Source organism: Apteryx mantelli, chromosome 23, assembly GCF_036417845.1.
Source record: "Apteryx mantelli isolate bAptMan1 chromosome 23, bAptMan1.hap1, whole genome shotgun sequence".
Lineage (NCBI taxonomy): Eukaryota > Metazoa > Chordata > Aves > Apterygiformes > Apterygidae > Apteryx > Apteryx mantelli.
This window is the reverse complement of record NC_090000.1, coordinates 415,976-441,051: the sequence shown is the minus strand read 5'-3', so window position 1 is coordinate 441,051 and position 25,076 is coordinate 415,976. Positions and strand designations below refer to the sequence as shown.

The 25,076-nt window shown below is 47.1% G+C and overlaps 2 protein-coding genes across 2 annotated transcripts; both read left to right on the top strand.

Annotated features, from left to right (window-relative positions):
• Positions 1-925: 925 nt before the first annotated feature.
• On the top strand, positions 926-4,978 carry LOC106485189 (G protein-activated inward rectifier potassium channel 4-like). Its single transcript, XM_013943500.2, has 3 exons — positions 926-1,195; positions 1,980-3,225; positions 4,015-4,978. Exons 1-3 carry the CDS (start codon positions 980-982, stop codon positions 4,383-4,385), a joined length of 1,833 nt encoding a protein of 610 aa, XP_013798954.1. The 5' UTR covers positions 926-979; the 3' UTR covers positions 4,386-4,978.
• Positions 4,979-7,064: 2,086 nt separating this feature from the next.
• On the top strand, positions 7,065-24,957 carry UBE4A (ubiquitination factor E4A). Its single transcript, XM_067310272.1, has 19 exons — positions 7,065-7,237; positions 7,593-7,769; positions 8,908-9,020; positions 10,172-10,324; positions 10,473-10,632; positions 11,107-11,309; positions 11,889-12,080; positions 13,040-13,373; positions 13,665-13,791; positions 14,999-15,306; positions 16,176-16,308; positions 18,131-18,318; positions 19,388-19,488; positions 19,609-19,722; positions 21,213-21,387; positions 21,521-21,701; positions 22,324-22,471; positions 23,058-23,215; positions 23,930-24,957. The coding sequence occupies exons 1-19, from the start codon at positions 7,117-7,119 to the stop codon at positions 24,066-24,068; spliced, it is 3,225 nt and encodes a 1,074-aa protein (XP_067166373.1). The 5' UTR covers positions 7,065-7,116; the 3' UTR covers positions 24,069-24,957.
• The last annotated feature ends 119 nt before the right edge of the window (positions 24,958-25,076 follow it).

The following is a 25,076-nucleotide window of genomic DNA, read 5'->3' as shown; positions in this document are numbered from 1 at the left end:
GCTCAGCTGACGCCCCGAGCGTGCGGGGCAGCCGCAGGCAGGCTGGGTGTTGTGGTGTGGGTGTACCGGCGCACACGTTTCTGCGTTAGGTGAGGAGTTTGTGACCTCTGTGCTGAACCCCGTGTTTCGTGGCTGCCATCTACCTGCCGTGCTAAGGGGGAGGCGACACCGCATACCCTCTCCTGAGGGAGCAGGGATCTCGGGACACTGATACCTGTTCCTAATGCCAGTAAGGCAGTTTCCTCATCACTGCAGAGCCTGAAAATCCTGCTCCTGTTTCTCGAGAATTTGCAAGCCATTTTGTTTCACAACAATTTTGTTTCCTTGCTGCACAGTTTCTGGTGGGAGGAAGAGAGAGCAGCTTCAACTTAAAATATTATTGCCCTTAGGGCTTGCCCTGCAACTTAATAACATCTCCATGAAATCACCCTTCATGGCATCACTGTTCTCCCAGCAGCAGCCTGCAACCCTGCCTCAGTAGGAGCTACCTGAAATCTCCTCTGTGCTCCTTGTCTGCTGCTTGGCACCGGTTTGCGTGTTCATCCTTGTTCTGCTACGGCCATGAAATGCTATTAGCAGGAATACACTGGCGATGCTTTTGCTTCCCCCCCCAGCCTTGGGGAAGCCTGGGCCGGAGGACTCTTGGTGGGACTCTGGCAAGCACATCAGCACCTTTCAGCATTGCGGCCAGCATCTGCCAGGAATGGGGTGTCCCAACAGCACTGTGACTGACCACTTGGACTTCGTTGCACCACATCAGCTCTCCTCTATGCTGGGGGCAGCAGAGGAATCTGAGCAGATGCCATGTGTCACAGCTCAGCATGGGGAGCTCAGACCCTCTGCTTAAGGCTGGCTGTGGCCAAGGGAACTCCCCTGCTCTCCGATTAAAATAACCCCCCACTCTGTGTTCCCATGTGGCAGGATCCCTCACCAGAAAGGACACAGAGCCCTGGGCTAGGCCTCTCCACCCGGGTCAGCCATGGTGCTTCCCGTCACTGGCAGCAACATGGAGCTGCAGCAGGACAACAGCCTCTGCCTCCACAACAACATCAGTAGCTGCCGGCTGAAGCATGAGGAGCCCCGAGGCCGGAGAAACTCCATCCCCCCCGTGCAGACTCCCACGGCCAAGCACATGCTGGCCTACCTGCCTCGGCCACCGACGGCCACCAGCAGATACGGCACCTTCCCTCAGAAGGTAGGGTGGCTTTGATGCCGTGGGTAGTCGCTTCTGTCGCTCGTCACCAGGTGCACAGCCCTCTCCAGCTCACATGATGAAAAATGTCCACCTGTCTCCCTAGACAGTCCTGGTGGCTTATTGCCTGCAGCGGGTGTGAGCGCAGATGGTCAGGCCAGCCAGGAGCTGCGGATCTCCCATAGCCAGGAGGACTGCGTTAGTCCCAGCATGCTGGCAAAATTGCAGCATGAGCCGTTGCCTGGCGGTGGGTGGAGAGGACGATCTGTCAGAGCTCTGCGGGGGCACGTGAAGGACTGAGCCTAGTGAAGACCTCACACTTCGGTGGGCTCAGCCATCCCACCAGTCATCCCCTAGTGCCCCTCATGCCACCAGTGCTCTTTGTGCAGTACAGGTTTCTTCTGCGGGAGAGCTATGAAAGAGCTCCTGCACTCCTGCAGGGCTGCATTTTAGTGACAGAATCACACATTCAGCAGCATCCCTTGGGGTAGCAGATTCTCCGTGAATAGTGTTACAGCTGACCGTGACCAGGTTGCCTCTGCCCTGTACAAAATAAAAACTGCAGAGGCGGTGGGTTTTTCCTGTGCTGAAGGAAGTAGGCAAGTCTTGCTTAACTCTGATCTCAGTAAGTTTTGGTCTGTGATGATTGCTAATGACCCCAGTCAGGACTGGACCTCGCTGTTCAGAACGCCAGGTCCATAAAAAGAACCCGCATTTAAGGAGGTAAGACTAACAGAGAGGACAAAAGAAAATGATTTAACACCGACTGGCTCCTTGCCCTTTGCAGCCTGAACTCCCAGCCTTTCCCGTGGTTCTAACGGAAGACAGCCAACAGCAAGCAGGCTCTGAACCTGCAAAGAGAAGTGCCCTGATATCAAACTACCTTCCCCTGCCCTGCAGCACCAACATCCCCAAAGACCAGTCGCTCCTTCAGAGCCGAGTGAGCATAACGGACTCTGAGGCCATCATGCCCACCAAGCACCAGCCCACCGTCTCCATCAACACCAAAGAACTGCCCAAGCACCGTCGAGCATCACGCCATGACCCCCCTCCTCCACTGTGGGACATCAACACCCGGTGGCACCCACGACATGTGCTCAGCGTGCCGAACATCCCCAACTCAGCACAGAGCAAAACACCGACCCGGAGCATCGTCTTCATCCCCACTGCGGAGAGGTTGCAGAACCGGCGCTGCAAGCTCATCGATGATGACCGGCTGTTCAGTCTAGTGAGCAAGCAGCAACGCCAGCGTTATGTGACCAAAATGGGCAAGTGCCAGGTGAACCTGGGCAATATCCAGGAGAAAAAGAGGTTCTTGTCTGATATTTTCACCACCATCGTGGACCTCAAGTACCGCTGGTTCCTCTTTGTTTTCATGATGTGCTATATTGCCACCTGGGTTGTCTTTGGCATCATCTATTTCTTTGATGCTTGGATAAGGGGTGACGTCAACCACATCGGAGATCCGGAGTGGAAGGCATGTATTGAGAATGTGGACAATTTCATATCTGCCTTACTCTTCTCTGTGGAAAGTCAGAGGACCATTGGCTATGGCTCCAGGATCGTGACAGCCAACTGCCCCGAGGGCGTCATTTTGCTCATGGTGCAGTCCATCATTGGGTCCATGATCGATGCCCTTATGGTGGGGTGTATGTTTGTCAAGATCTCCAGGCCCAAGAAACGTGCCCAGACCTTAATCTTCAGCAAAAACTGTGTCATCTCCCACCGGGATGAGAAACTCTGCCTGATGTTCCGTATTGGGGACCTCCGGGATAGCCACATGGTAGATGCAAAAATAAGAGCTAAACTGATCAAATCCAGACAGACCAAAGAAGGGGAGTTCATCCCCTTGGAGCAGTCAGAGCTGAACCTTGGCTATGACACAGGGGAGGACAGACTGTTCCTGGTCGAGCCCCAGATCATCTGCCACGTGATCAATCAGCACAGCCCCTTCTGGGAAATGTCAGCAGAGTCTCTGAAAAGGGAGCAGTTTGAAATCATCATCATCCTTGAGGGCATTGTGGAAGCCACAGGTGAGCGCTGCAGAGGATCCGGGCGAGCCTTGGGGGGTAGTTCATTCCCCAGATCCACAAGTAATAACCATTTGCAGGAGACGAAGCACTGAACAGGCGTAGCACTCTTCAGCTCTCTCTTCCTCTCGCCTTGGCCAAATGAGCCATGATCCTTATACCCTGCAGATTTTATTTGCAGGAAAAATGTCCTATAGGCAAGTAGCCTGGCAGCTGTTGGCAATGACTCTTTCAGAGATTGTGGAGGGGCATGTGCATCCCTCAGTGCTGCACAAGAGCTTGGAGAGGGAGGAAGGTGCACCTGGAGTATCTCCTGTGGAGGAGTGTGTCTCTCTGGAAATGCTACTTAGTCCATTCATCTACTCTAGCAAATGTTAACAAGAAAATTCCCACCAGGCAGCCATCCCCACATCAGCTGGTCCTTCCCTGAGCCCTGCTGCCTGCACTGGCTGCTAGTTAGCAATGGAGGCAAGCTGGCATGGCCTTGAGGCTGCTCTAAGTTACCCAGGGGATCAGGTAGGCTGGGGCCTTTGCCTCCACTGTGCTGTGTGTTGACTTGTTGCCAAAGCAGGATACATTGTCAATACCATTTACTCTGGTATCTGATCCCTGATGCTGGGCAGCCACAGACACTTGCAGCCAAAAAGTGCTACAATTTGAACCATTCCCACAGGGAATTCTCTCCCAGCCCTCTTTAGTTAGTGGGTGACATTCTGGCTATACCCATTGCTTTTCCTTTCAACAGCACATTAAAACTTGCTAGACCAACCTCTCAACCTTCTGTTGCTGCAGGGATGACATGTCAAGCCCGCACGTCTTACACTGAAGATGAGATCCTTTGGGGATACCGTTTTGAACCCTGCATGTCCCTGGAGAAAGGAGCCTTCCAGGTAGACTATAGCAGATTTGAAATGACATTTGAGGTGCAGACACCAGCAGTGAGTGCAAGAGAGATGCAGGAAATGAAAGAGCTGGAGTGCCAGGACCGCTCCACGCTGAGCTTGTACTGGGACCATCTGCTGCACCCCTGCGTTTCAGCTGAGATGAACGATAACCTGCAAGGTGGCAGGTGCAGCAAGGAAGCCCTAGGCAGACTGAGCATCCCCAGCACCATGGAGGAGGAAAGGAGCACCGAGTTCCTGAACCAGGGTGCTACTGTCTGAGCAGTGCCCCAGGAACGGGGGAGGCAGGAGATGGCTCAGCAACCGTCTTCACATTTCAAGGACTGTGGTGGGGTGGGACAGAACAGGAGGGGAAAAACACTGCTACCCCTCAGCCAACGTACACACACTCCCTGACCTCGCCACCCGGATGCAGGCTAGCTCTGGTGCGGGGGTCTTTTGCACGACACCTGTCTGTCACAAGCACTCAGCCACATGTGGCTTTAGTCCTGTACAACCTTGCTGTGAGGGAGTCGGCCACAAGAACCCTGTAGCTCCACGTTTCCGAGCCCAGACTTAGGGAACACAGCACAGTCCCAGCAGCTCAGTTGCGGTGGTTAACCTTGGTTTTGCTGGCAGAACAGAGGGCTGGAGTACGAGACAGCAGTGCTAGGGGTGACATTGAGGGCTCCCGAATCTGAAAGTCCGTTTGTGCCACCTGGGCAAGATGCCTGTAGAAAACCGCCAACCTCCCAGAGAAGGGAGCAGAACCACCCTGTGGCAATGTGGGTCCAAGGAGCAGAACTGCTCCAAACCACTGCACATTTGTGGTGCTTCCCCCGCGTAGGCCAGGTCTGTCCCTCGGGGGGGGGGGGGGGGGGCACAAGCCATCATCAGGCCATGCATGTCCTGCATGTGCTGCAGGTACCCAGAGCGGGGCCCCACGAGGTATCTCACACTGACGGTGCCATATTGAAGTCCTTCTCCGTAGGAGGCAAACCACCCCCCACCCCCTTGGCCCAGCTCCTCAGCACAGCCTGTAGCTCCAGCAAGGACTCCAGCGAAGTGGCATTATTTTTGCAAAGTTCTGTTTTTGTGACAAGGAACTTAAGATCCAAAGAACAATTGATTAAAAAAAAAAAAAAAACAAAAAAAACTCTTCATTAAAACAAACCAAACCAAAGCGCAGCAGTGTCCTGTTTGTATGACTCCTCGCAGGTGCCGCGCGAGCAGCATGGCCCCGCACAGCCGCTCAGTGCCAGCTAAGGCTGAGCCCCACTGTGCGCCCGCCCTGAACACGGGCAGGCGCTGCAGCCCCCGCAGCAGCACGAGCTGCACGGCATGGCAGCACTGACACCCCATGGCTGTGGTGGCCTCCACGCACCTGGCTCCCCAGTGCTGTGAGCACAGGGACACTGCGCCCCGGCCCCATTGCAGCCCCACAGTGATGGGCAGCATGTAGCAGGGGACCAAACAGCTACAGCACCATGCACCAATGGCATGGAGAGTACAAACTGAGGCACGGCCCTGTGACCCACATGTCTGCCCCATGCCCCCTCCCCACCCTGCCCAGAGCCCCCCCGATGGCCCCGGGACCCACACAATGGCCCCACGGCCTCCATGCCCCCTCCCGAGCCCCCCCCCCCCCAATGGCACAGGACCCATGCGACAGCCCCCCCCAGAGCCCCCCGACAGCCCAGGACCCATGCAATGGCCCCCGCCCTGCCCAGAGCCTCCCCAAGGGCCCTGGGACACACGCAACAGCCCCATTCCCCCCCCCCCGAGCTCCCACCCCAAGGGCCCCTGGATTGGTCTTTTATTATTGATATTAGCGGCACATGTTTGTGCCCACAGGCTCGTGGTGGTCTGTCACATGGTTGCCCATAGCAGGGGTCTTGGTGCTGCACTCCAGCAACCCCCTGCCCACTGTCCCCTGCCTGTCCTGTCCCCCATGGACCCCACATGTCATGCCCCCCCCCCCCCAGCCCTGCTTTGCAGCGCTGCCCTGCCGAGGGCCCTGCTTTGCACAGGCCTGTGTCTGTATCAGTGTCAGCATCAGTGTTATACTGCATCAGGCACCAGCGAGCCCCTGCCAAGCAGCCCTGTTTCTAACACACTCTCCAGCTGCGGCAAGTTTTTCCACTGCATCAGAAAAGAAATTTGTGTTTTGCTTTAAAAAAAAAAAAAAAAAAAAGCCTCCGCGCAAGTCTGGGTCAGAGTGTGTGTGTGTGTGTGTGTGTGTGTGTGTGTGTGTGTGTGTGTGTGTGTGTGTGTAGCAACTCAGTTTTGTAAGGTGCTGCAGGTACCTTTGCACAGTTGTGTGAGGTGCATGCAGGTGTATCCCTGTAGGGCTCTGTGGCTGTACACGCTTGTGCGTGAAGCTGTAGGGGAGAGAGGGTGTGTGTGTGTGGGGGGGGGTGGTTTGTGCTCCGAGACACACTGTATGTCTCTGTGACCCATGCAGCCATAAGGAATGATGCTGCAGTACCGACCACACGCGCGCGCGTGGACATACACGCTCACGGCCAAGCACACTCGTGGACACGGACACGCGTGGGCGCGCGTGGGCGCGCGCGCGGGCGCCCCCTGGCGGCGCGGCCTCCCCCCCCCCCGCGCCCGCGCCGCGCGCCCCGGCCGCCCGCCCGCGATGCCCCGCCGCGCCGCCAGGGGGCGCCGCCGCCCGCGCCCCGCGCCCCGCCCTGGGCCCGCCCCTCGCCGCGCGCGCCCATCAAAAGCGCCCGCCTCGTTCACCGCCGGCTTCCGGCGCGGTGCGATGACGACTTCCGGCGCGGCGACGTACGGCGCTGCCTGGCGGAGGAGGGAGGTGAGCGCAGCGGGCCCGGCGCGGCCGGTGCCCCCAGGCCGCCGGTGCCCCCCGCCGGCCGCCCCTGCCCCGGCGGCGCCCGGGGGCCGAGGCCTGTCGCGGCGGGGCGCCGCTGCCGTGGGCGCGCGGGCTGACAGGCGCTCTTTCCGCAGCCGCCGCGCGGCCCGCATGGCGCGGCGCTGAGGGGCGATGACCGACCAGGAGAACAACAACAGCATCTCCAGCAACCCCTTCGCCGCGCTCTTCAGCTCCGTGGCGGACGCCAAGCAGTTCGCCGCCGTCCAGAAGCAGCAGCTGCGGCAGCTCACAGGTCAGCGGGCGCGGGCGCAGCCGGGCCGCCCTGGCGCTGGGTGCCGCCCGCCGCCTGGCAGTGCTCGGCGCCGGGCCCGGCGGCCCGCATGCGGGCGGTGTGGGAAGAGGAGCCGCGGGCCCGGCGGGCAACTCTGTAGCCCGGGCAGGGCCGTGGCTCTTCCCTGGTAAGGCACGCTGATTCTCGTAGTCTGGGCTGCAATCACCGGCGTGACGATGGGAGAGACTTGAGCGAGCTGCTTGACAGAGTCCTCTTGAAATCGTCAAACTCCTGCGTCGGTGCCGTTTGTTCTTGCAGAGTCGAAGCTTTTGCCTCATCTGTGGTTGCCAGGGCACTTAAGAGTTTTTTCTTCCAGGAGATGAAACTTCGGTCAGCCAAGATGACTCGGATAACAGCATATCCGAGAGTCTGGATGATTGCGACTACTCTGTGGCTGAGATCAGCCGCTCCTTCCGCTCCCAGCGCGAACTATGCGAACAGCTCAACATCAATCACATGATTCAGAGGATCTTTCTCATCACTCTTGACAATAGTGAGTGCTCATGTGCTGAAGACTCTTGTTACCTATCAGAATACCAGGGGTTTGAACTTCATGTGGCAAATGCAGTAGCTCAGCCCTGGGAGTAGTTATGGGTGTGCGGTACAGTCTGAGGCAAACTTGGTTCCTCTGGGTAGAGTTTAAATCTAAAGACTGCTGCCAGGTGTGTGTAACTGTAGGATCTAGTGCTCTTTTGTGGATGTGCTGTGTTGTTTTTCCATTATTACTGTTTGCTTTGCAATAGCCTGTGGGTGCTTGAGAAAACTCGGCACCAGCGTGCTGCCACTTGGGCAAGCACCAGAAGGCACGGCCCCTGCCTTGAAGACCTAACACTACTTTTGTTGTGTTTGTGGTATTGTGAAAAAGCCCATAAAACATCTTAAGTGGAAAGAATCTGTGTCCTAGGACCATGCAGCTGTTTCATATCTATAGATTCATATCTTATTTTCCCAAGGCCATTATGGGAGCTCGTGTGTTTGCTTTTCACTTGTAATGACTGGTCAAAGGTTCATTTATAAGAATCAGAATAATATTGTGTAACTGCTAAAAAAAAAATCATTTCTGCTGCCATCCCCTAAATAAAAAAAACACAAGAATTGGCACCTCTGAACATCTTCTGGCTGCATGTGGCTAGACAGAAGTGTCATCCCCAGTCTCTGTAAAACAGCACCTGGATGACACCTCTGGTCCCAGAATGCCAAAGAGCTCATGCTCTTCTTGACAAGGCCCTTCAGGGTAAGGACATGAACTGTAAAAGCTTACCTTAGAGGCTGGGGTCTTGCTTGCATCCAAATGTATGTATTTTTTCTCAAAACTGATTCTTATAACTGGATGTCAGTATAAGCTGTAATATTGTATAGCATGTTTTCTGTGCTTGTTGTAAGAAAATTGTCATGTTTGATTCCAGAGTGAAACCTGTTTTAAGCAATAGCGCAAAAAGCATGTGAGAAGTTTGTCAGGTCTATCTGAAATGGGACTGGAAAGCTGGGAGAGAGCAAATGCTGCACTACAGTTTCTTGTAGCAGACACCTCTGTGTAACAAGCAGCATCCCAAGTGTATGTTTCACTGTCTGTAGGTATGTTCTGTGTTAGTTTGAGTAAAATGAGTTTGATTGATTGTACTTTTTTCCAGGTGATCCCAGTATGAAGAGTGGAAATGGAATTCCAGCTCGTTGTGTGTATTTGGAAGAAATGGCTGCAGATCTCGATGACCAAGACTGGCTTGATATGGAAAATGTTGAACAGGTATTGTTGCATGTTGTCTTTCTCTTTCAGATTGATTAACTCTCAAAACAGAGCTAAGGTAAATGCTATGAATGATTCGCTAATACTTGCTGGTAGAATCTTTTCAAAACCCTAATTCTTAATGGGGAATTTAATAATCTTCTATTTAAGAGAGAGATTGTTGTAAAGCATTAATGACAGACAAGGAGAGCTTCATTCATGCATACCGTGTTTTAAAAAAACAGCTTGCTCAGCTCTTTGTTTAGTTTTACTAACAGTTGGTTGCCTCTTGATAATCTGTTTTGGAGCAGCACTGTAGAGAGCTGTAGGCTGCCTACATGCAGCAGAACGGTGACTTCTGTCAAATGGAAACAGCAAAATTCTGTGCCAGTTGTTTGGTTTTTTTATCAGGCAGTAACTGAAGTTACTGGGCCCTGATAAGGAACATCTCAGCTTGAGCAAAGTGGAAGAATAAGGTTTTCAGATGATCAGGTTACTTTGGCAATGGTAGTTACAACTTCTTTTTCCTTGCAAAGCATGCGTAATGTATTCTGAACAGTGCAGGATAGAGTTGTGAGTTGCAGCTTTGCTAGAAATGGCCACAGGCTTTTGGGAATAAGATATTTAGAAAGGTTTAGAATTAGCTTATTCTATTCCCTCCTGGTGGCTACAGAAATGTATCCTGATCTTGGGGGGAGGGGGGGGGGGCATGTCCAGATCAGCTGGGGATGGGGAGGAGGAAGAAAATCTCATAGTCTGGATGGGGCATGAGAGCACAGTTGCATGTCTTTGTGGGAGGCAAACATTCCTGTTAGTGATACTGGAGTGGTGTGCTGTCTGTTATGCCACTACGCAGAACTTTGTGATGGATGTTCATGCATGCATTCAGTTTCACCTGCAGAGATGTCAGAGCAGTTCCTGATGATTATTTGGTGAAAATAACTTCCAATTAGTAGAACTGCTCTCACTCTTAAAGGTGACTGGAGAAATTGTTAGCTCAGAAAATGAGTAAGTCTGAGGATTCTTCGTCTAGCCCTCTTAAGTTGCTTAATAAAGGATGAAGAGTTATTCTGGGCAGAAACAATTTAGCCTGTGATGATAGGGGCTTCTTTTTTCAGCAATTTCTTATCTACTGGGACTTTTATTCTCAATGTATTTTTGCCTGTGTCTAGGCACTGTTCACTCGCTTACTGCTACAGGAGCCTGGAAATCACCTGATTTACATGACATCTGTTAGCACGCAGAACCTCTCTGCAGATAGGGATGCAGGAGAGAAACAGATTCTACGCTACCTCTATGCCTGCTTCCAGAGAGCAAGAGAAGAGGTAGGCAGAAATTCATGAAAAAGAAGGTAACTTTGTTATGCAGTTTGCTTTGCAGTCTGAGATGACCAAGTTGGCAAATTAATGGCAAGAAGTGGATATAAGTGGTTGCCACATCAAGAGACAAATCTGTGGTGTTCTTTCTGTGCAGATAACCAAGGTTCCAGAGAACTTGCTGCCGTTTGCGGTGCGCTGCCGAAATCTGACTGTGTCAAACACTCGCACTGTTCTTCTTACCCCAGAGATTTATGTCAACCAGAATGTGTATGAACAGCTGGTGGACTTGATGCTGGAAGCATTGAGAGGCGCACGTAAGTTTGACTGAATTAGGTTGATAGCTTACTTAGTGATAATTGATAGCTTACAAAGGTGACCGCTAATGTTGTGAGTTAGTTTTGTTTTTCTGGTTGTGTTTTTCTGTAACAAATGCATTAAGCCCTTTAAGGTTTAAAATTCTCAGCCTGGATGACAGTGAAATCACCTGTCTCCATTGAGGAAAAAGTGACTCTAAAGAGTAACAGAAGCTTGGTGTTTGCAGAGCTACTCTAGAAATATCTAGGCCCACTGTAGATAAGATATATCAGTTCTTATCTTCATAAGCATAGCGGATAAGATCTTAAGCTTGTTAAAGCTTGCGGGAAGAATGTTGTGGACTTGGGTGAAGATTTGGCTTCTTTCATTGTTTAAAAAAAAAAGTGAGGGAGGGCTATATTTAGGTAGCGGTATATACACTGAAGTTTGGCTCTATTGGGTACTGTAAGTAATAGTCTTGTTTCTCTTGCTAGATTTTGAAGACATGACTGAGTTTCTGGAGGAGGTCATAGAAGCCTTAACAGTGGATGAGGAAGTACGGACATTTGGGGAAGTCATGATTCCAGTGTTTGATATTTTACTGGGTAGAATCAAGGACCTGGACCTTTGCCAGATCCTGCTATACACTTATCTGGATATGCTCCTCTATTTCACAAAGCAGAAAGATATAGCAAAGGTATGTTTCTTAGCATTATGGAGAACTGTTACTTTTCAGTCTATTTCATCATGGAAGAACCCAAGCAGTTGCAGTAGTATTGTCTTAGTATTGTTCAGTGAATGCTTCTCTAGTATCACCCCAAAAGACAAGTAGAAGACAGGAAACGCAGTTTGGATATGGCATCAGAAAACCAGGTGGCAGTCCTACAAGCAGGCATTTCTAATGTGCACGTAACGTGTACGTGTTCAGTAGCTAACAATGTTTCCTTTGTTTTTTACTTTTCAATGGCAGACTAGTTGCTTCTGATGCTGTTTTCATTCTTATAAATGTATGTTCTCTTCAGAATGGGATACTCTGATACATGCATTACAGTTCAAAGCTTGTGTATGCCCTTGGTGATATCCTAAGCCATTCACAGATTCTACTTGTAGGGATACATTTATAGGACCTAATCTGTTTAGGTCAAACCAAAACTAGAATGTAAGAACTTGCTACACTCTTCCTTCTCTTATTTTCTGATAACCTGTCCCAAAGCCATAAGGTCTTTTTTGAGATTTTTATATAAACATCAGCGTGTCCATCATCTGTGTTCCATAGGTTTTTGCAGACTATATTCAGCCCAAGGATCCTAATAATGGACAGATGTACCAGAAGACTTTGTTAGGTGCTATTTTAAATATCTCCTGCTTGTTAAAGACTCCTGGTGTAGTAGAGAATCATGGCTATTTTTTGAATCCATCCCGATCCAGTCCACAAGAGATCAAAGTTCAGGAGTCCAACATCCATCAGGTGGGTAACAATAGTGCTTCCTAATGTGTTTTATTGATCTCTTTTTGCTTGAGGGTTAAAATTAGAAGACTTGATTTCAGGAGATGTGTTCTAACGACTGACTCCTTAATAGTCTGGATTGTGGCTAAGCAAGTTACAGAACTGCTTTGAGCTGTGGGTTCTCCATCTCTAAAATAAGAATTTGCCTGCTTCATCAGGATGTTGTGAGCCAAACTCTTTGCATTGATCAAGTGTTTTATGCTGCTATGTGAAAGGTGCTGCTTAAGAGCAACTTATATTTTTTTGTAGTAGCTTTAGGTTTTATAAAAAGAACTGGGTACTTGTAGAATACATACCAGCACCATAACTTAAGAGGATGGTGTGTGAAGGTAATCTACATGACATGTTGTAATCACTGTGCAATAGTTTTCAGTAACTGTCCTGTAATTATCTCGCAAGCAGAGAAAGTGACAGGCAATAATGTCTCCAAGTATGAAAGTAAATAGCTTCCCTCCTTAGGTGGATGGTACTAGGAGGATCTTAAAGAATATTTCAGAAGTTAAGGAGTGAAGCATCACAAAATAGGAAATAAATATAATGCTCACTCTCCAGGGGAATAAACTCATGTGCAGAAGTTAGTCATAGAGAATTGGGTTCCTAGTCATGCATTCTTCCAGGGTCATTCTTTATGCCAAAAATGTGTAAAGATTTTTGGTTTTACTCCCCATGAAAACAGCTTGCTCCTTTTTGACTATGCTTTTGAATATGTCCCTGATTATTCTTTGCTGGCCTCAGGATTTGACCCGTTCATCACAGCTGTCCTGGCCATAATTTGCTTTGAAAAGCTTGCCCTTTAAGAGTAGGATGCAGTCTGGACCCAGGCCAGCTTTGAAAGTACTAATGTCTTAAATGACAGAACATGCAAAATGAACCATTTTCAGTAAATGACTCCTTCAACCACCTTCTGTTCCTTCTAACAGTTTATGGCCCAGTTCCATGAGAAGATCTACCAGCTGCTGAAGAACCTGTTGCAGTTGTCTCCAGAGACCAAACACAGGATTCTGTCCTGGCTGGGAAACTGTCTCCATGCTAATGCAGGTCGTACCAAAATTTGGGCTAATCAGATGCCAGAGATCTTCTTCCAGATGTATGCCTCAGATGCCTTCTTCCTGAATTTGGGAGCTGCCCTCCTGAAGCTGTGCCAGCCCTTCTGCAAACCAAAATCTCCAAGGTTGCTTACATTTAACCCTACTTACTGTGCCCTGAAGGAGCTGAATGAAGAGGAGAGGAGGAGTAAGAATGTACATATGAAAGGTATGCTGGAAACTTGAGCAATGATTTACCAAGGGGATCTCTTTGGGCTCTTCTTTGATTCCTTCCCTCTCCCAGTAGTGCACTCTCACTATATACCTGTAAAGGGAGAATTAAATAAGTAATTGGAGAGGAGCAAAGGAAAAGCTAAGAACAAATAAAACATCAGCATCAGTCATTCCAGCATCAGTAGCAGTCATTTCATATTTTTAGCAGAACTTGAGCTCTTTTCAGTCCTCTTTTCTTACTCACACTTTTGGTTAGGACTTAATGCAGTGATGCTTTCAATTCTAGGTTTGGAAAAAGAAACTTGTTTGATACCTGCTCTGACTGAGCAAGAGCCAGAGTTTGCGAACAGCTACAATCTGGTAACAGAAAACCTGGTCCTAACACAATACACCCTTCACTTAGGATTTCACAGGTAACTATTCTGTAGCTGTGCGAGTCTGTTCTTAATGAGCTGACCTCTGAGAAGGTGTAAAACGTTATTGCAACATGCAGACTGTGAGAGAATTTGTGTCTGGGCTCAGGTAATATCTGATATTCTCAAGGTGAATACTTAAGCTGTAGGTAAAAGATTGTTCTCAGTGCTGTTTTGTATCCATGTACAGCTATTTAAATTTTTAAAAATATTCAGAACTGTATAGTAGGCCACTTGAGTTGCCAAATACTCTTCAGTGCACATTTTTGATTAGCCCCAAGCTTCATTTCCGAAATGCTGTTCGCTTGTGTTCACTGTGAAAGCTAAGTCTCATGGATTTCACATTATTTATGGAATCTGAATAACTGAAGTGCTGGATTGCCTTGAATCATTCAGCCTCTGATCTCTTCTCAGGGAGAACAGGCCTTTGACTTGCTTATATACTAGAAAGCATCTCAGTGGCAGAATACTTGCCTCGTGTGGCTATTTGAACTGCCCCAGTAAATGGAATTTATTTTCAGCAGAAATGCAAGGTAGCTGTCTGTTTCTAGGAAGTGATTTTCTGGACACCAGAAAGCACTATTTTTCTTAGCCTCCCTCTGCAAATCGTTGCCTGGAGACTATGAGGTCACCACTGATCCAAGCGTAGTCCCCTTCTGGTTTATTATCTAAATATAGAAATAGATGAAAAAGTTATGCAAGGGGCTTGTTGCTGGGAAACTGAAAATGTCACCTCACAGGCATCTCTCAGGCATACAGAATCCCTGACCTTGGTAATCTAACAAGGTTTACAGCTGCGTAGGCTAGTCATGCAGACCTCTGAAGTGCTTCATAGGAGTAAGCGCTTTACCAGATTTCTCCTTTTGCAGACCTCTCTGGTTCTTCAGTAGGATATAGCCTCCTCCCAAACCCTGACTTGGATTTTTGTGAAGACTTCCTGCTGCTGGCCCCCAAAACAGGTTATTCACAGGAAATAGTTTGAGAATAGTGGAATCAAAGGACACTTGCTATATTGCAACCTTCCTGCTGCTTATTTGGAGGGAAGCAGCACAACTGGTAAAGCTGACACAATGCCAAGTTTTGCTCTGCCAGCTGCAGAGAACAGTCCCCTCCAGCAGGATAAGTGTGTGCTAACTTATTGCTTAGGCAGTCTGTACTAAACCTATTTGTGTCTTATCTGATCTCCTCATTGCCCTCTTCTGGGTAGGTTGCATGACCAGATGGTAAAGATAAACCAAAGCCTTCACCGCCTGCAAGTAGCGTGGCGAGAAGCTCAGCAGAGTTCTAGCCCTGCCGCTGACAGTCTCAGGGAACAGTTTGAACGCCTGATGACCATCTATCTCTCCACGAAGACAGCGATGACAGAGCCACAGATGCTACAGAACTGCCTGAATCTGCAGGTGTCCATGGCAGTTCTCCTGGTCCAGCTGGCTATAGGAAACCAAGGGACTGAGCCTCTAGAGCTGACGTTCCCATTGCCAGGGGTGGAAAACAGTGCATTGGCTTATGTACCAGGTGAAACAGTTTGTCTTGCTGGACATCTTTGTTTATGGCTACTGCAGATAAGTTTCCAAATATTAAGTAACTTAAGTAATACTCTGCTTAGAATACTTAGGCACATGTGGCCTTATTCCTTAACGTGTTCAAAGCATGTGGGTTTTCTCTTGACTTAAATGTTTAAAGGACATGGTATCTTTGCAAAGGATTATAGAACATGTAGGGAAGTGTAGTGAAGGTCACAACTTCAAAAATGTCAACAACAAGGCAATAAGCTCCAGAGAGAGCAGAAATGTCTCAGTCCATCTTACAAGCTAAGCCTGGTACCATCTGGATGAATACTGAAAGAGAACTGTCCAAGCAAGTTTTTTTTTTTTTCCTTCCTCCAGGGCAGGATACACTGCAACAGTTGATAACATATTTCTTTGTGTGGAACATTGCCTTTGAAGGGGTTCACTATCTTTCTAAAGTGTTGGGCTTTTTGACGGGACATACTTAGGATATTGTTTGCTGCTGACCTTCAAAAGATCCCACTCATGGCTGAGTTGCTAAGTTCAGCCAAATACTGTATTGATTTACTACTCTCCCCATTCATGAAATTCTCCGTGTGCTTTCAGTCATCTGGGAGTTCTCCTCCCTTGAGCATATTATCAGCAGACAGCTGCTGAGCTTCACCCTGTAAATGACTACTTCTGAGACAGATGAGGTGAATTCAGTGCATTATACAATTTATCAGGCTGGGTATCCTTCAGGTTTGTGGTTTTCTAATACAAACAGTTAGGTCTAGAAGATTGGAATCCAGGAAGGGGCATGTAAGTGTACAAGGACAGCTAGAAAACAGACTAAAGCTTCCTGCAGAAGAACTAATACATAATCTCTGTTTGCAGAGTTCTTTGCTGATAATTTGGGTGACTTCTTCATTTTCCTGCGCCGTTTTGCTGATGACATCTTGGAGACTTCTGCTGATTCTCTGGAGCATGTCCTTCACTTTGTTACTGTTTTCATGGGTGATGTAGAGAGGTATGTACAGCTCCACGTAAGCTCTTTATGCTTATCTGCAAAGCACCCAGATAGAAAGAAGCAAGAGGAAATTGTCAGAGGTGTCTTGAGGTTTGGTTTAGACATTTGCGGCTTGGTTGATCTCACTGGAAAGGAAAAATTCTGCCCACAGAAGGCATAATAAACAAGAAACCTTATCTGAAAGGCTTGAGCTTCATATGAGGCACAAATGGGATTGTGCTTAAATGCTTGTTAGTCTTATTATGCAGGAGCCTAACCAAGTAGAACTAGATGTTAATGAACACTAACAATGATGAATGTATGGACGTTGCCAGTCCAGTAACTGCTGCTCACTGATCTGCCTTGCAGTTCCCTACAAAAAGAAGCTGCAATGCATCTCTAAATGTTGTCTAGAAAGTTTAACACATCTCTTCTTGAGGAAGTTGCTTCTATATTTTAGTTACCCTGGCAGTCTCCTCTCTCAAGAGTACATGTCTGATGGCTGCAGGAGTATGCATCAGATTGAAATCTGTGTCTAAAGTGTACATGAAAATCTTTTTGTTCTGTTACGTACCACGGTGCTTTGCGAAAGGAAACAAACAAGTATTGTGTAGAATGGATGTTTTTTTTCCATACTGCTGTGGATTACGAATTATACTTACAAAAAACAGATTTTGGAAGGATTTTTCTATCCTTCAGTAATTCATTAATACTCTTGCTTGTAAGGGTCAGTCTGAAAGTTTCAGAAACGGTTTTGTTTTCCGAGAAGGAAATAATATTGATCCTTAGCTGTAAGTGAAGACAACTGTAAAGCACTCCTGCTAGGGCTGTGAGAAACAGAGCTTCCTTTTTCTAAGAAATAAGTACCTGCAATTGCAAGTTGAGTCAGTGGGAGCTGTAGTTGCCCAGTATGCAGAAAATAAGACATTCTTCCCAGCAGAACCTCTGCATCTTTAACTTTGTGCTTCTGTCTGATATGAGACTCCTTTGTTAGAGCTGTGTGTTTTGCTAGTAGTTAAAGGATATTGTTGTGATTGGTGTGTTTTGAGTATCTCTATGAACTCCACCATGGTAACAAAGCACTGAACAAAAATGAGTAGGGGTATTGATCTTCTTTCTAAGACATCATTGCATACAGTAAATTTCTTTTGGTCATTTGTTTATATTTATAGTGTAAATACACTGAACTCAAAGTGGTAGGAGCAGATGGAGAATTCCCTTACTGGAGAGCTATTTGCAGATATACTGTTCCCCTTATATATGGGCTGGGCCCTGGGAGATCCAAGTTCTAGTCCTTCTTGGCAGGAACCTACAACATGACCTTGGGTAGCTTGTTCAGCTTGTGCCCCACCTGTGCAGCACAGAAGAGACTTAGGCTCTAACCTTGCTCAGTATTTTGCCATGTACTGGAAAACACACTCAGCAGGCAAAGGACTTTGGACTTGCAGAATAAATAGGAAACAAGTCATTGGACAATTAAGTAAAGAGCTGGGATGGCAAAAGAAGCTTGGGTCAGAAAAGCTACAGCTGACAAGCAAGAATAGATTGCTAGTAGTATGCATTGCCAGAATGCTGTTCTGGGAGGGATGAAAGCAAAAGCTGTAAAATTCCCATGCCCTTTTGGCCTGTCTGCCTGAGATTTAACCGCAGGTATTGATTAATGCATTTTCCCTGTGGTTCTACTATTGAGAGTGGGCGGTTGAATCCCAGTGGTAGTTTTACAAATGGTATGCAATGACTGGCCAGTCCTGTACAGATAGACATGACTCTTGGAGTGTTTGTTGAACTAAGCCGCACTTGTCCCTCACGCCATGTTGGATCCGTTTTGTTTTTTCTCTTGCAGAATGAAAAATCCTCATCTGCGAGCCAAGCTGGCAGAAGTGCTGGAAGCTGTGATGCCTCATTTAGATCAGGTCCAGAATCCACTTGTCTCCAGTGTGTTTCATCGCAAACGAGTATTCTGCTCTTACCAAAATGCAGCCCATCTTGCTGAAGCGCTTATCAAGGTCTTTGTGGATATTGAGTTTACAGGTAAGCGTGAAAGGGGAGGGGTTGTCTTCCTCCTGTAGAATCTGTAGGGGGAATATCTCCAGGTTTTGAAGTACCAATGAAAATGAACAAATCCATTTGTGCTTCATTAAACTGCTAGATCATTTTAGGCAGAGAGCAGTCCAGCAAAAGCATTGGTCATTCCAAACTTCTGACCTGTGCAGAACTACAGCGTAGCTATAAAATGTAACCTCCCAGAGTTTAAGCTTTTCAGCTTAGCAATGTGTATAACGAGTACTTACTCATCCTTTTCTTTTGTGGGATCTTTTGTACTGCTTTGAAATCAGTGACAAATTTTCACTGACTTCTCCAGAAGCAGATTCTGTAATCCCATGAGAGCAACAGGAAATACATACAGTTAAATGGAATGCATATATGTAGCTCAGATTGTCGTCCTTCTTCCCAGGGGGCTCTGCAGGACTGATTTGTTTTATTATAGTCCTACTTTTACAATTGGCACTTCCTTTTCTTTGGAACCAGAGCATTGCTAAAGAGCAGGAGGTGCTGCCCTTCTCACGTATCCATTGGCAAGGGGGCTGCTGCTGTAGTACTCCAGACCTCAGCCTCCCGGCCTGCGACACTGCCATTTGCCTGTGCCAGATACACTAACTAACTGTATACTTTGACACTGCCTGCTGCTATTATAAAAGCATCCAGGTAACTGCTGCAATGATTTAAAAAAAGCTGTGCCCCTAGGGGCCTCCCCTGCCTTTGCAGCCTGGCGCTTGTTCCATAAGACTTGCTTGTCTTGCATTCTTGATGTTTAATGCAGGGCCTGGTCGCATCAGTGACTAGTGGCATTCAGTATGAACTGATGAAGCCTTTTGTTTAGAAAAGGGGCAGTGAAACTGCACTTCTAGCTGTCTGCTTGCTGGGAGTTGGCGTATTCAGTACTTGAACTGGGTGCATTGGTAAGTTAGCTTTTCAGTTTTCTGAGGGAAATGTGGCCTGCTCCCAGCACAGTGCTAAGCAAACTTTGAAAAGGAATTAAAAATCCCTGTCTGTGTCCACTGCTGACTTGAGATGCTCTCTTGCTTTTGCTTATGTCTAGGTGACCCACATCAGTTTGAACAGAAATTTAACTACCGCCGTCCAATGTATCCCATCCTGAGATACATGTGGGGCACAGATTCATACCGGCAGAGCATAAAGGTAAGGCAAAAGGTGTATTTATAAATATGCTTATGTAGCTCTTTTTGGAGTATTCAGGTTTGTGCTGCAGATTGGACTGTGACAGAATATTAACTGCTTTCTTTTTCTTGTTACTTGTAGGTTTTGGCTGATTATGCCTCAGAGAACCTTGAGGCAATGAATCCCCCTCTCTTCTTGCGTTTCCTTAATTTGCTCATGAATGATGCCATCTTCCTGTTGGATGAAGCAATACAGGTAGTGTTTAGTAAATGTGCTGTAGGCATCATGTAAGAAATGGGTCTCGCTCCTGTGAAGATGGCCAGTTACAATACTGACCTTTTATCACTAGAAAAATGTCAGCTTACTCTAGTTCCTAATGATGTCTCTCTGCAGTAGATACTTGCTAGGAAACTCAGGTGAGCCATGTTCCTAGTCTTAAAAAAATTCAAGGCTGGAGGGGCAAATGTCCTGAAAGAAGGGGTTAAGGCAGAAGTATGTTGAGGTCTGGGACTAGAGCATACAGGGCACTTTCCTTTCCCTCAGACTTGGGAGGCAGATTAGAACAAAGGGAACAAAAGGGTGGGTTATTTCTTCAAGAATGAAGTATGCTAGGAGAGTTGCAAGGAAATCTGCCTGTTGCTAATCCGGACACAACCAGGCTTTAAACAAGCTCTGCAGTTTGTGATTACCAAATCCTCTTGGCCCTTCCGCAAGTGTTCTATTGTCCTAACAAAGGTCCCTTTTGTTTCTAGACAGTATTTTCCTTTGGGTTTACGGGGCGTCAGTTCTAGCTGAACTCACGTCCCTGGTGTGCGATGGCTGTCTCGCCACACCCTTCAGAGCTCCTGGTTGCTACTAGAGAGGGTTTTTGTTGGAAGCATTTCCCTGTGGTAGAATTGACTGCCTGGAGACTGGCAGAAAACACAGGTGACATGGATATAGCCCAGCTGTTTTTGAACATTTGTAAACTTTCTAATGTTTGTCTAAATGAATGTTCTGTGTTTGTTAAACATATGTGATTGTGAGAGATCTTTTTCAAAGCTTCTGTAACTTTCGCTTTCTGAATTGGCTTCCCTATGGGAATGGAACAAGGCACAACAGGTATCTGAAGTCTTGCCATTAAGTCTCATAGGGTGGTGAGAATGCAAAGACATTAACACAGAAGCAGGCTGTTATTTATAGCTTGTTACAATTGTTGAATCTTAATTAACTCATGGCATTCCACACTTGGCAAATATGGTTTGATTTTACCTGAGTTTAGGCAGATCAACAGTGAGACTTTGATTTGTTACTGTTACCTTGAAATCTTAACATGGTGTTAACAGTAGGAAGCTTGTGAGATTACACTGATTCAGCAGAGGAGACTGAGTCTGGAAAAGTGTCCTTTTAAGCCTAGCATCCAAGACTGCAGTGCTAGCAAAAGATTGCAGACTGAAGGTACCACCAGCAGAAAACCCTGCTTTCATCAATCCATCCCCACTGTAGACATCCTGTTTCTTAGCATTTCCCTGCCAAAATCTCTCAGCCAGTGTCAAGCGAGCAGTCTAGTTTAGATTTCAATGCCTATTTACCTGCCTACCCTCCTGGGGCTGCTGTAGGAGGCATTTTCAGTGTTTCTTTACTGAACACATGTGCCTTTTCTATGTCCTGAGGTGACTGCTTGGCTGAAAGGAGAGTATTCTACCTAGTAAAGGCAGCATGCTCAGACTGCTGCTCCCATATGCTTCCCTACTGTGTTTTTGCAGTACCTAAGTAAGATTAAAGTTCAGCAGATAGAGAAGGATCGTGGTGAATGGGACAGCCTGTCCCAGGAGGCTCGTCGAGAGAAGGAGACAAGCCTGCAGATGTTTGGTCAGCTGGCTCGCTTTCACAACATCATGTCCAATGAAACCATTGGTACTCTGGCCTTCCTGACATCAGGTAGGGAGAGCAAATCTTTGTGGGAACTGGAGAGTGCCACTGCCTGGGAATGGGAGGGGGATTCATTTGGTTTAAGGATTGTCAGAGGGCTGGATTATTGTGAAGCTCAGAGAACTGTTGGTTTCTATTGCAGAAATTAAGTCCCTGTTTGTGCATCCTTTTCTTGCTGAGCGCATCATCTCCATGCTAAACTATTTTCTGCAACACCTGGTTGGCCCTAAAATGGGAGCCTTGAAAGTCAAGGATTTCAGCGAGTTTGACTTCAAACCGCAGCAGCTAGTTTCTGACATCTGTACGATCTACCTAAACCTTGGGTATGTGACAAGTGAGCTGGAGTGTGGGATGTCAGGAGATGCTCATGGAGAAGAATGGCCTTTGGATACTTTGTCTTTAGCACTCCTACAGGTGCTAAAGAGATTTTGTAGTCTGGACATGGATGATGTTTGGAATGAAATTGAAACCTGCTTTAGCTTAAACTGTGACTTTATGTGCATAGCAATGTCTGCACTAGGTTGAGAACTCCAGCTATAGTCGTGTGAAGATCCTGGTTTGCACAGTGCTGCAGTTTCCTTTGTCAGGGATGGGAGCATCTCTTTTGGGGATTTTTTAACTGAACTGTATTATATACTTACCCCTGTCCCTGGGGGGGGGGGGTTCAGAAGTGGGTTGTGCTCTTTTGTAACAATTTAAATTACCCAGGAAAGTCAGCTGCAACCCAGCTAGTAGGAATGGAATTTAAACATGATCACAGTTAAATTTAAACCCTGTGTTACTTTGGAGGGGACCTAGGAAAACGTGATTAATTTGAGGTCAAGCTTCTCTCTGGTTTCCCCATCTCTTCAATTCTTTGTTTTAGTTATGCAACTGTGTGAACAGTGTTTTGCAGCCTAATAAATGTGTTCTTAAACTCTTGCTCTCTTATAACTTGTGGTCCAGGGATGAAGAAAATTTCTGTGCCACAGTGCCCAAGGACGGCCGTTCCTATTCACCGACGCTCTTTGCCCAGACAGTTAGGGTTCTGAAGAAAATCAACAAACCTGGCAACATGATAGTGGCTTTCAGTAACCTGGCTGAGAGGATCAAGGTAAGAAGTGGAGCAAGTTTAACAAAAAAAAATAAAGTTCTTGGCATCCTTTTCCCTTGATTTATCACTGCATCTTTGCTGTGAAGCTGGAATTCTGGGAAATGCTGCTTTGTCTTAAATGACTTGTTGGGCAATTCAGGCTCCCTCTCAACATGCATCTGTTAATGTTCTAGCATATAGTTCTTGAATGTTTCTACAGATGTTTGAGCATGTTCCATGGAAAACTAAATGCATGACTTGATGACAACTAGGCCTGGATTTCCTGGCTACAGAAGGCTATCAGTTATTTTTCTGTGCAAAAATAACAGGTTTTGCTTTTTATATCAGGCTCCCAGACCTGACTTACATTTTTGCATATTTCGGCAGTCACTGTGTATGTTGAGTAACCATCCACTTGACCAGCTGTGATGTTTCTAGGTTCCAGTGAGAGATTTTTCCATCATGGTGATGTCTTGCTTCTAGTTATGAGCAAAAAGGGACTGGTAGAGCATACAGGTGTCTGCTCAGTAAGCTCTTTCACCTGCTTTTGAAAGAATTGGAACAGCTCCAGGAAACCTAGCGTTCAAAAGTTCTGTGTCTCTATCAGTCTCTTGCAGACCGTCAGCAGCAGGAAGAAGAGACGTATGCAGATGCATGTGATGAATTTCTGGATCCTATCATGAGTACTCTGATGTCAGACCCAGTAATACTGCCATCTTCCCGCGTCACTGTGGATAGGTCAACTATAGCCAGGCACCTGCTCAGGTATGCAAAGCAATCTAACTGTATCCGTGCTCTAGTTAAGCTTCCTTCATTGACTGACTGCTTTTTACTTGGCAAGTACTGTTGCTTTCCTGAATTGGAAGCTTGGGAGTGGGGGGGAGGGTGCACACATGCATGTAGTCTCCCTCATTCCAAAATTATTCAGTTACTGTGAAGTCCAGGACATTAATATAACTGTGTTTAGAAGTGTTCATAATCTGCTTGTCTCAAACATGACCTGTGAGAGTAGAATTTCATTTCCTGAAATAAATTCCAGACATTAGCAAAAGCACATGAAACAGTGCTTAATGTGTTTTCATTGACTTAAGTCCAGAGACGGAAGTGCAGAAGAGATTATGCAAGTTTTCTTTAGTGAAGGATGACTTATTTGGCAAACTGCAGATATTCCTACTTCACTCTTTCTTGTCCAAAATGACTGCATGTTTTCCTCTACTAATAAATCCAAAATATTTCCTCGTTCATCCTTATTTTATTGGGCCATAAGAAGGAAGTGAGTTGACAGTAGATATCTCCAATTCATACTTTTTTGTGGTAGCTTTCATTTATCCAATGATATTAACACCTGTTGGTCTCTGTTAGCTGAGCAAGTCTACTTTGCTTAATAGCAGGAAGATCATGCTGATTCTTCCAGCTTGCCTTTCCTGTTTCTTCTAGGATGGGACTGTCAGAAAACTAATCTCCTTATTACTTTTTCAGTGACCAAACGGATCCTTTTAATCGGAGCCCCCTCACTATGGACCAGATCAGACCAAACACAGAGCTTAAAGAAAAGATCCAGCAATGGCTTGCAGAGAGGAAAAAGCAGAAGGAGGAGCTGGAGGACACACTGAACTGATGAAGAAAAAATCTACATCTCTAGTCATACAATCATTTGCAAGATAAATGCCTTGCAGGGGTGGTGGCTGGTGCTCCAGAGCATCCATGAAACTTGCCACTTCAATCAAGAATGCATTTAGTGCATTGCCACCACATCTGAAATCTCTCCTAGGACCTTCCCTTCTATCCCTTCTTTCAACTTTCCTTTTAAGACTTACTGTTTAATATTAGAAATTTCCACTGCACTACAGCTTCCTAGCCTCTTTTGATTGTCCTGGTGCCCTGTCCCTGTATTGTTCTTGATTGTATTGGCTGTTTCTAATGACTGCCATGTTATATTTTCAATGATACCAAAAACCTTCCTCCCTACTCCAACATCCATTCTGTTGCTGCTATTTGCTCCCAAGTTGTTTCAACTTGTATTCTTATGTTTAATGTGAAAACAATGCCTTTGCATCCACAGCAGCTCTTAAGTTTAGATGTTGGTGAGGACTGAAGGGAGATATGCAAGTTTGTAAATGCTGATTGTGTACCAGGGTTTGGTTGTGGTGTGGTATATGGCAGTTGAGGGGTATGAAAAATGAAGTATTTAGAACTCTTACAGCTGGCTGTGAAGGTCTAGCAGCTAATGGCACTCTGTAGTTAGAGGAGGGAGGTCCTAGTTTTAGAAAAGCCTTTTTGTTTTGGCTTCTAGGGAGGGAGAGAGAGAGACAGACTGCCTGTTCTGCTCAAGAACAGCCTTGCAGGAGCTTTTAAGTGCAGTCCCCACTGTCCCAGCCATTGAATTTAAGCACTGTAAATTGAGAGCAGCCGCTGTATGTGGAAGCCTATTTCAAAACTGTGCTGCCTCTGTGCATAAGCCATGTACATACTCCTAAAGGTACACTATAAATCCTGCCCTGCCTTTACGCTGTCCCTCTTGTGTGCTGCTCCCGGGGCCGGGTGGGTGGGTGGCAGCCGTGCCAGGCAGGGGCCAGGTCTGCTTGGCCTTAGCCTCGGCGGGGGAGCGGGCTGGGAGCGGCCCCGC

Excerpts from the sequence above, each read along its gene's own strand:
- LOC106485189 (XM_013943500.2), top strand. The coding sequence starts at position 980 with ATGGTGCTTCCCGTCACTGGCAGCAACATGGAGCTGCAGCAGGACAAC. Across the intron at positions 1,196-1,979 it reads ACGGCACCTTCCCTCAGAAG|CCTGAACTCCCAGCCTTTCC; the intron begins GTAGGGTGGCTT and ends TGCCCTTTGCAG. Across the intron at positions 3,226-4,014 it reads GGGCATTGTGGAAGCCACAG|GGATGACATGTCAAGCCCGC; the intron begins GTGAGCGCTGCA and ends CTGTTGCTGCAG.
- UBE4A (XM_067310272.1), top strand. The coding sequence starts at position 7,117 with ATGACCGACCAGGAGAACAACAACAGCATCTCCAGCAACCCCTTCGCC. Across the intron at positions 7,238-7,592 it reads GCAGCTGCGGCAGCTCACAG|GAGATGAAACTTCGGTCAGC; the intron begins GTCAGCGGGCGC and ends TTTTTCTTCCAG. Across the intron at positions 21,388-21,520 it reads TCTGGCCTTCCTGACATCAG|AAATTAAGTCCCTGTTTGTG; the intron begins GTAGGGAGAGCA and ends TTTCTATTGCAG.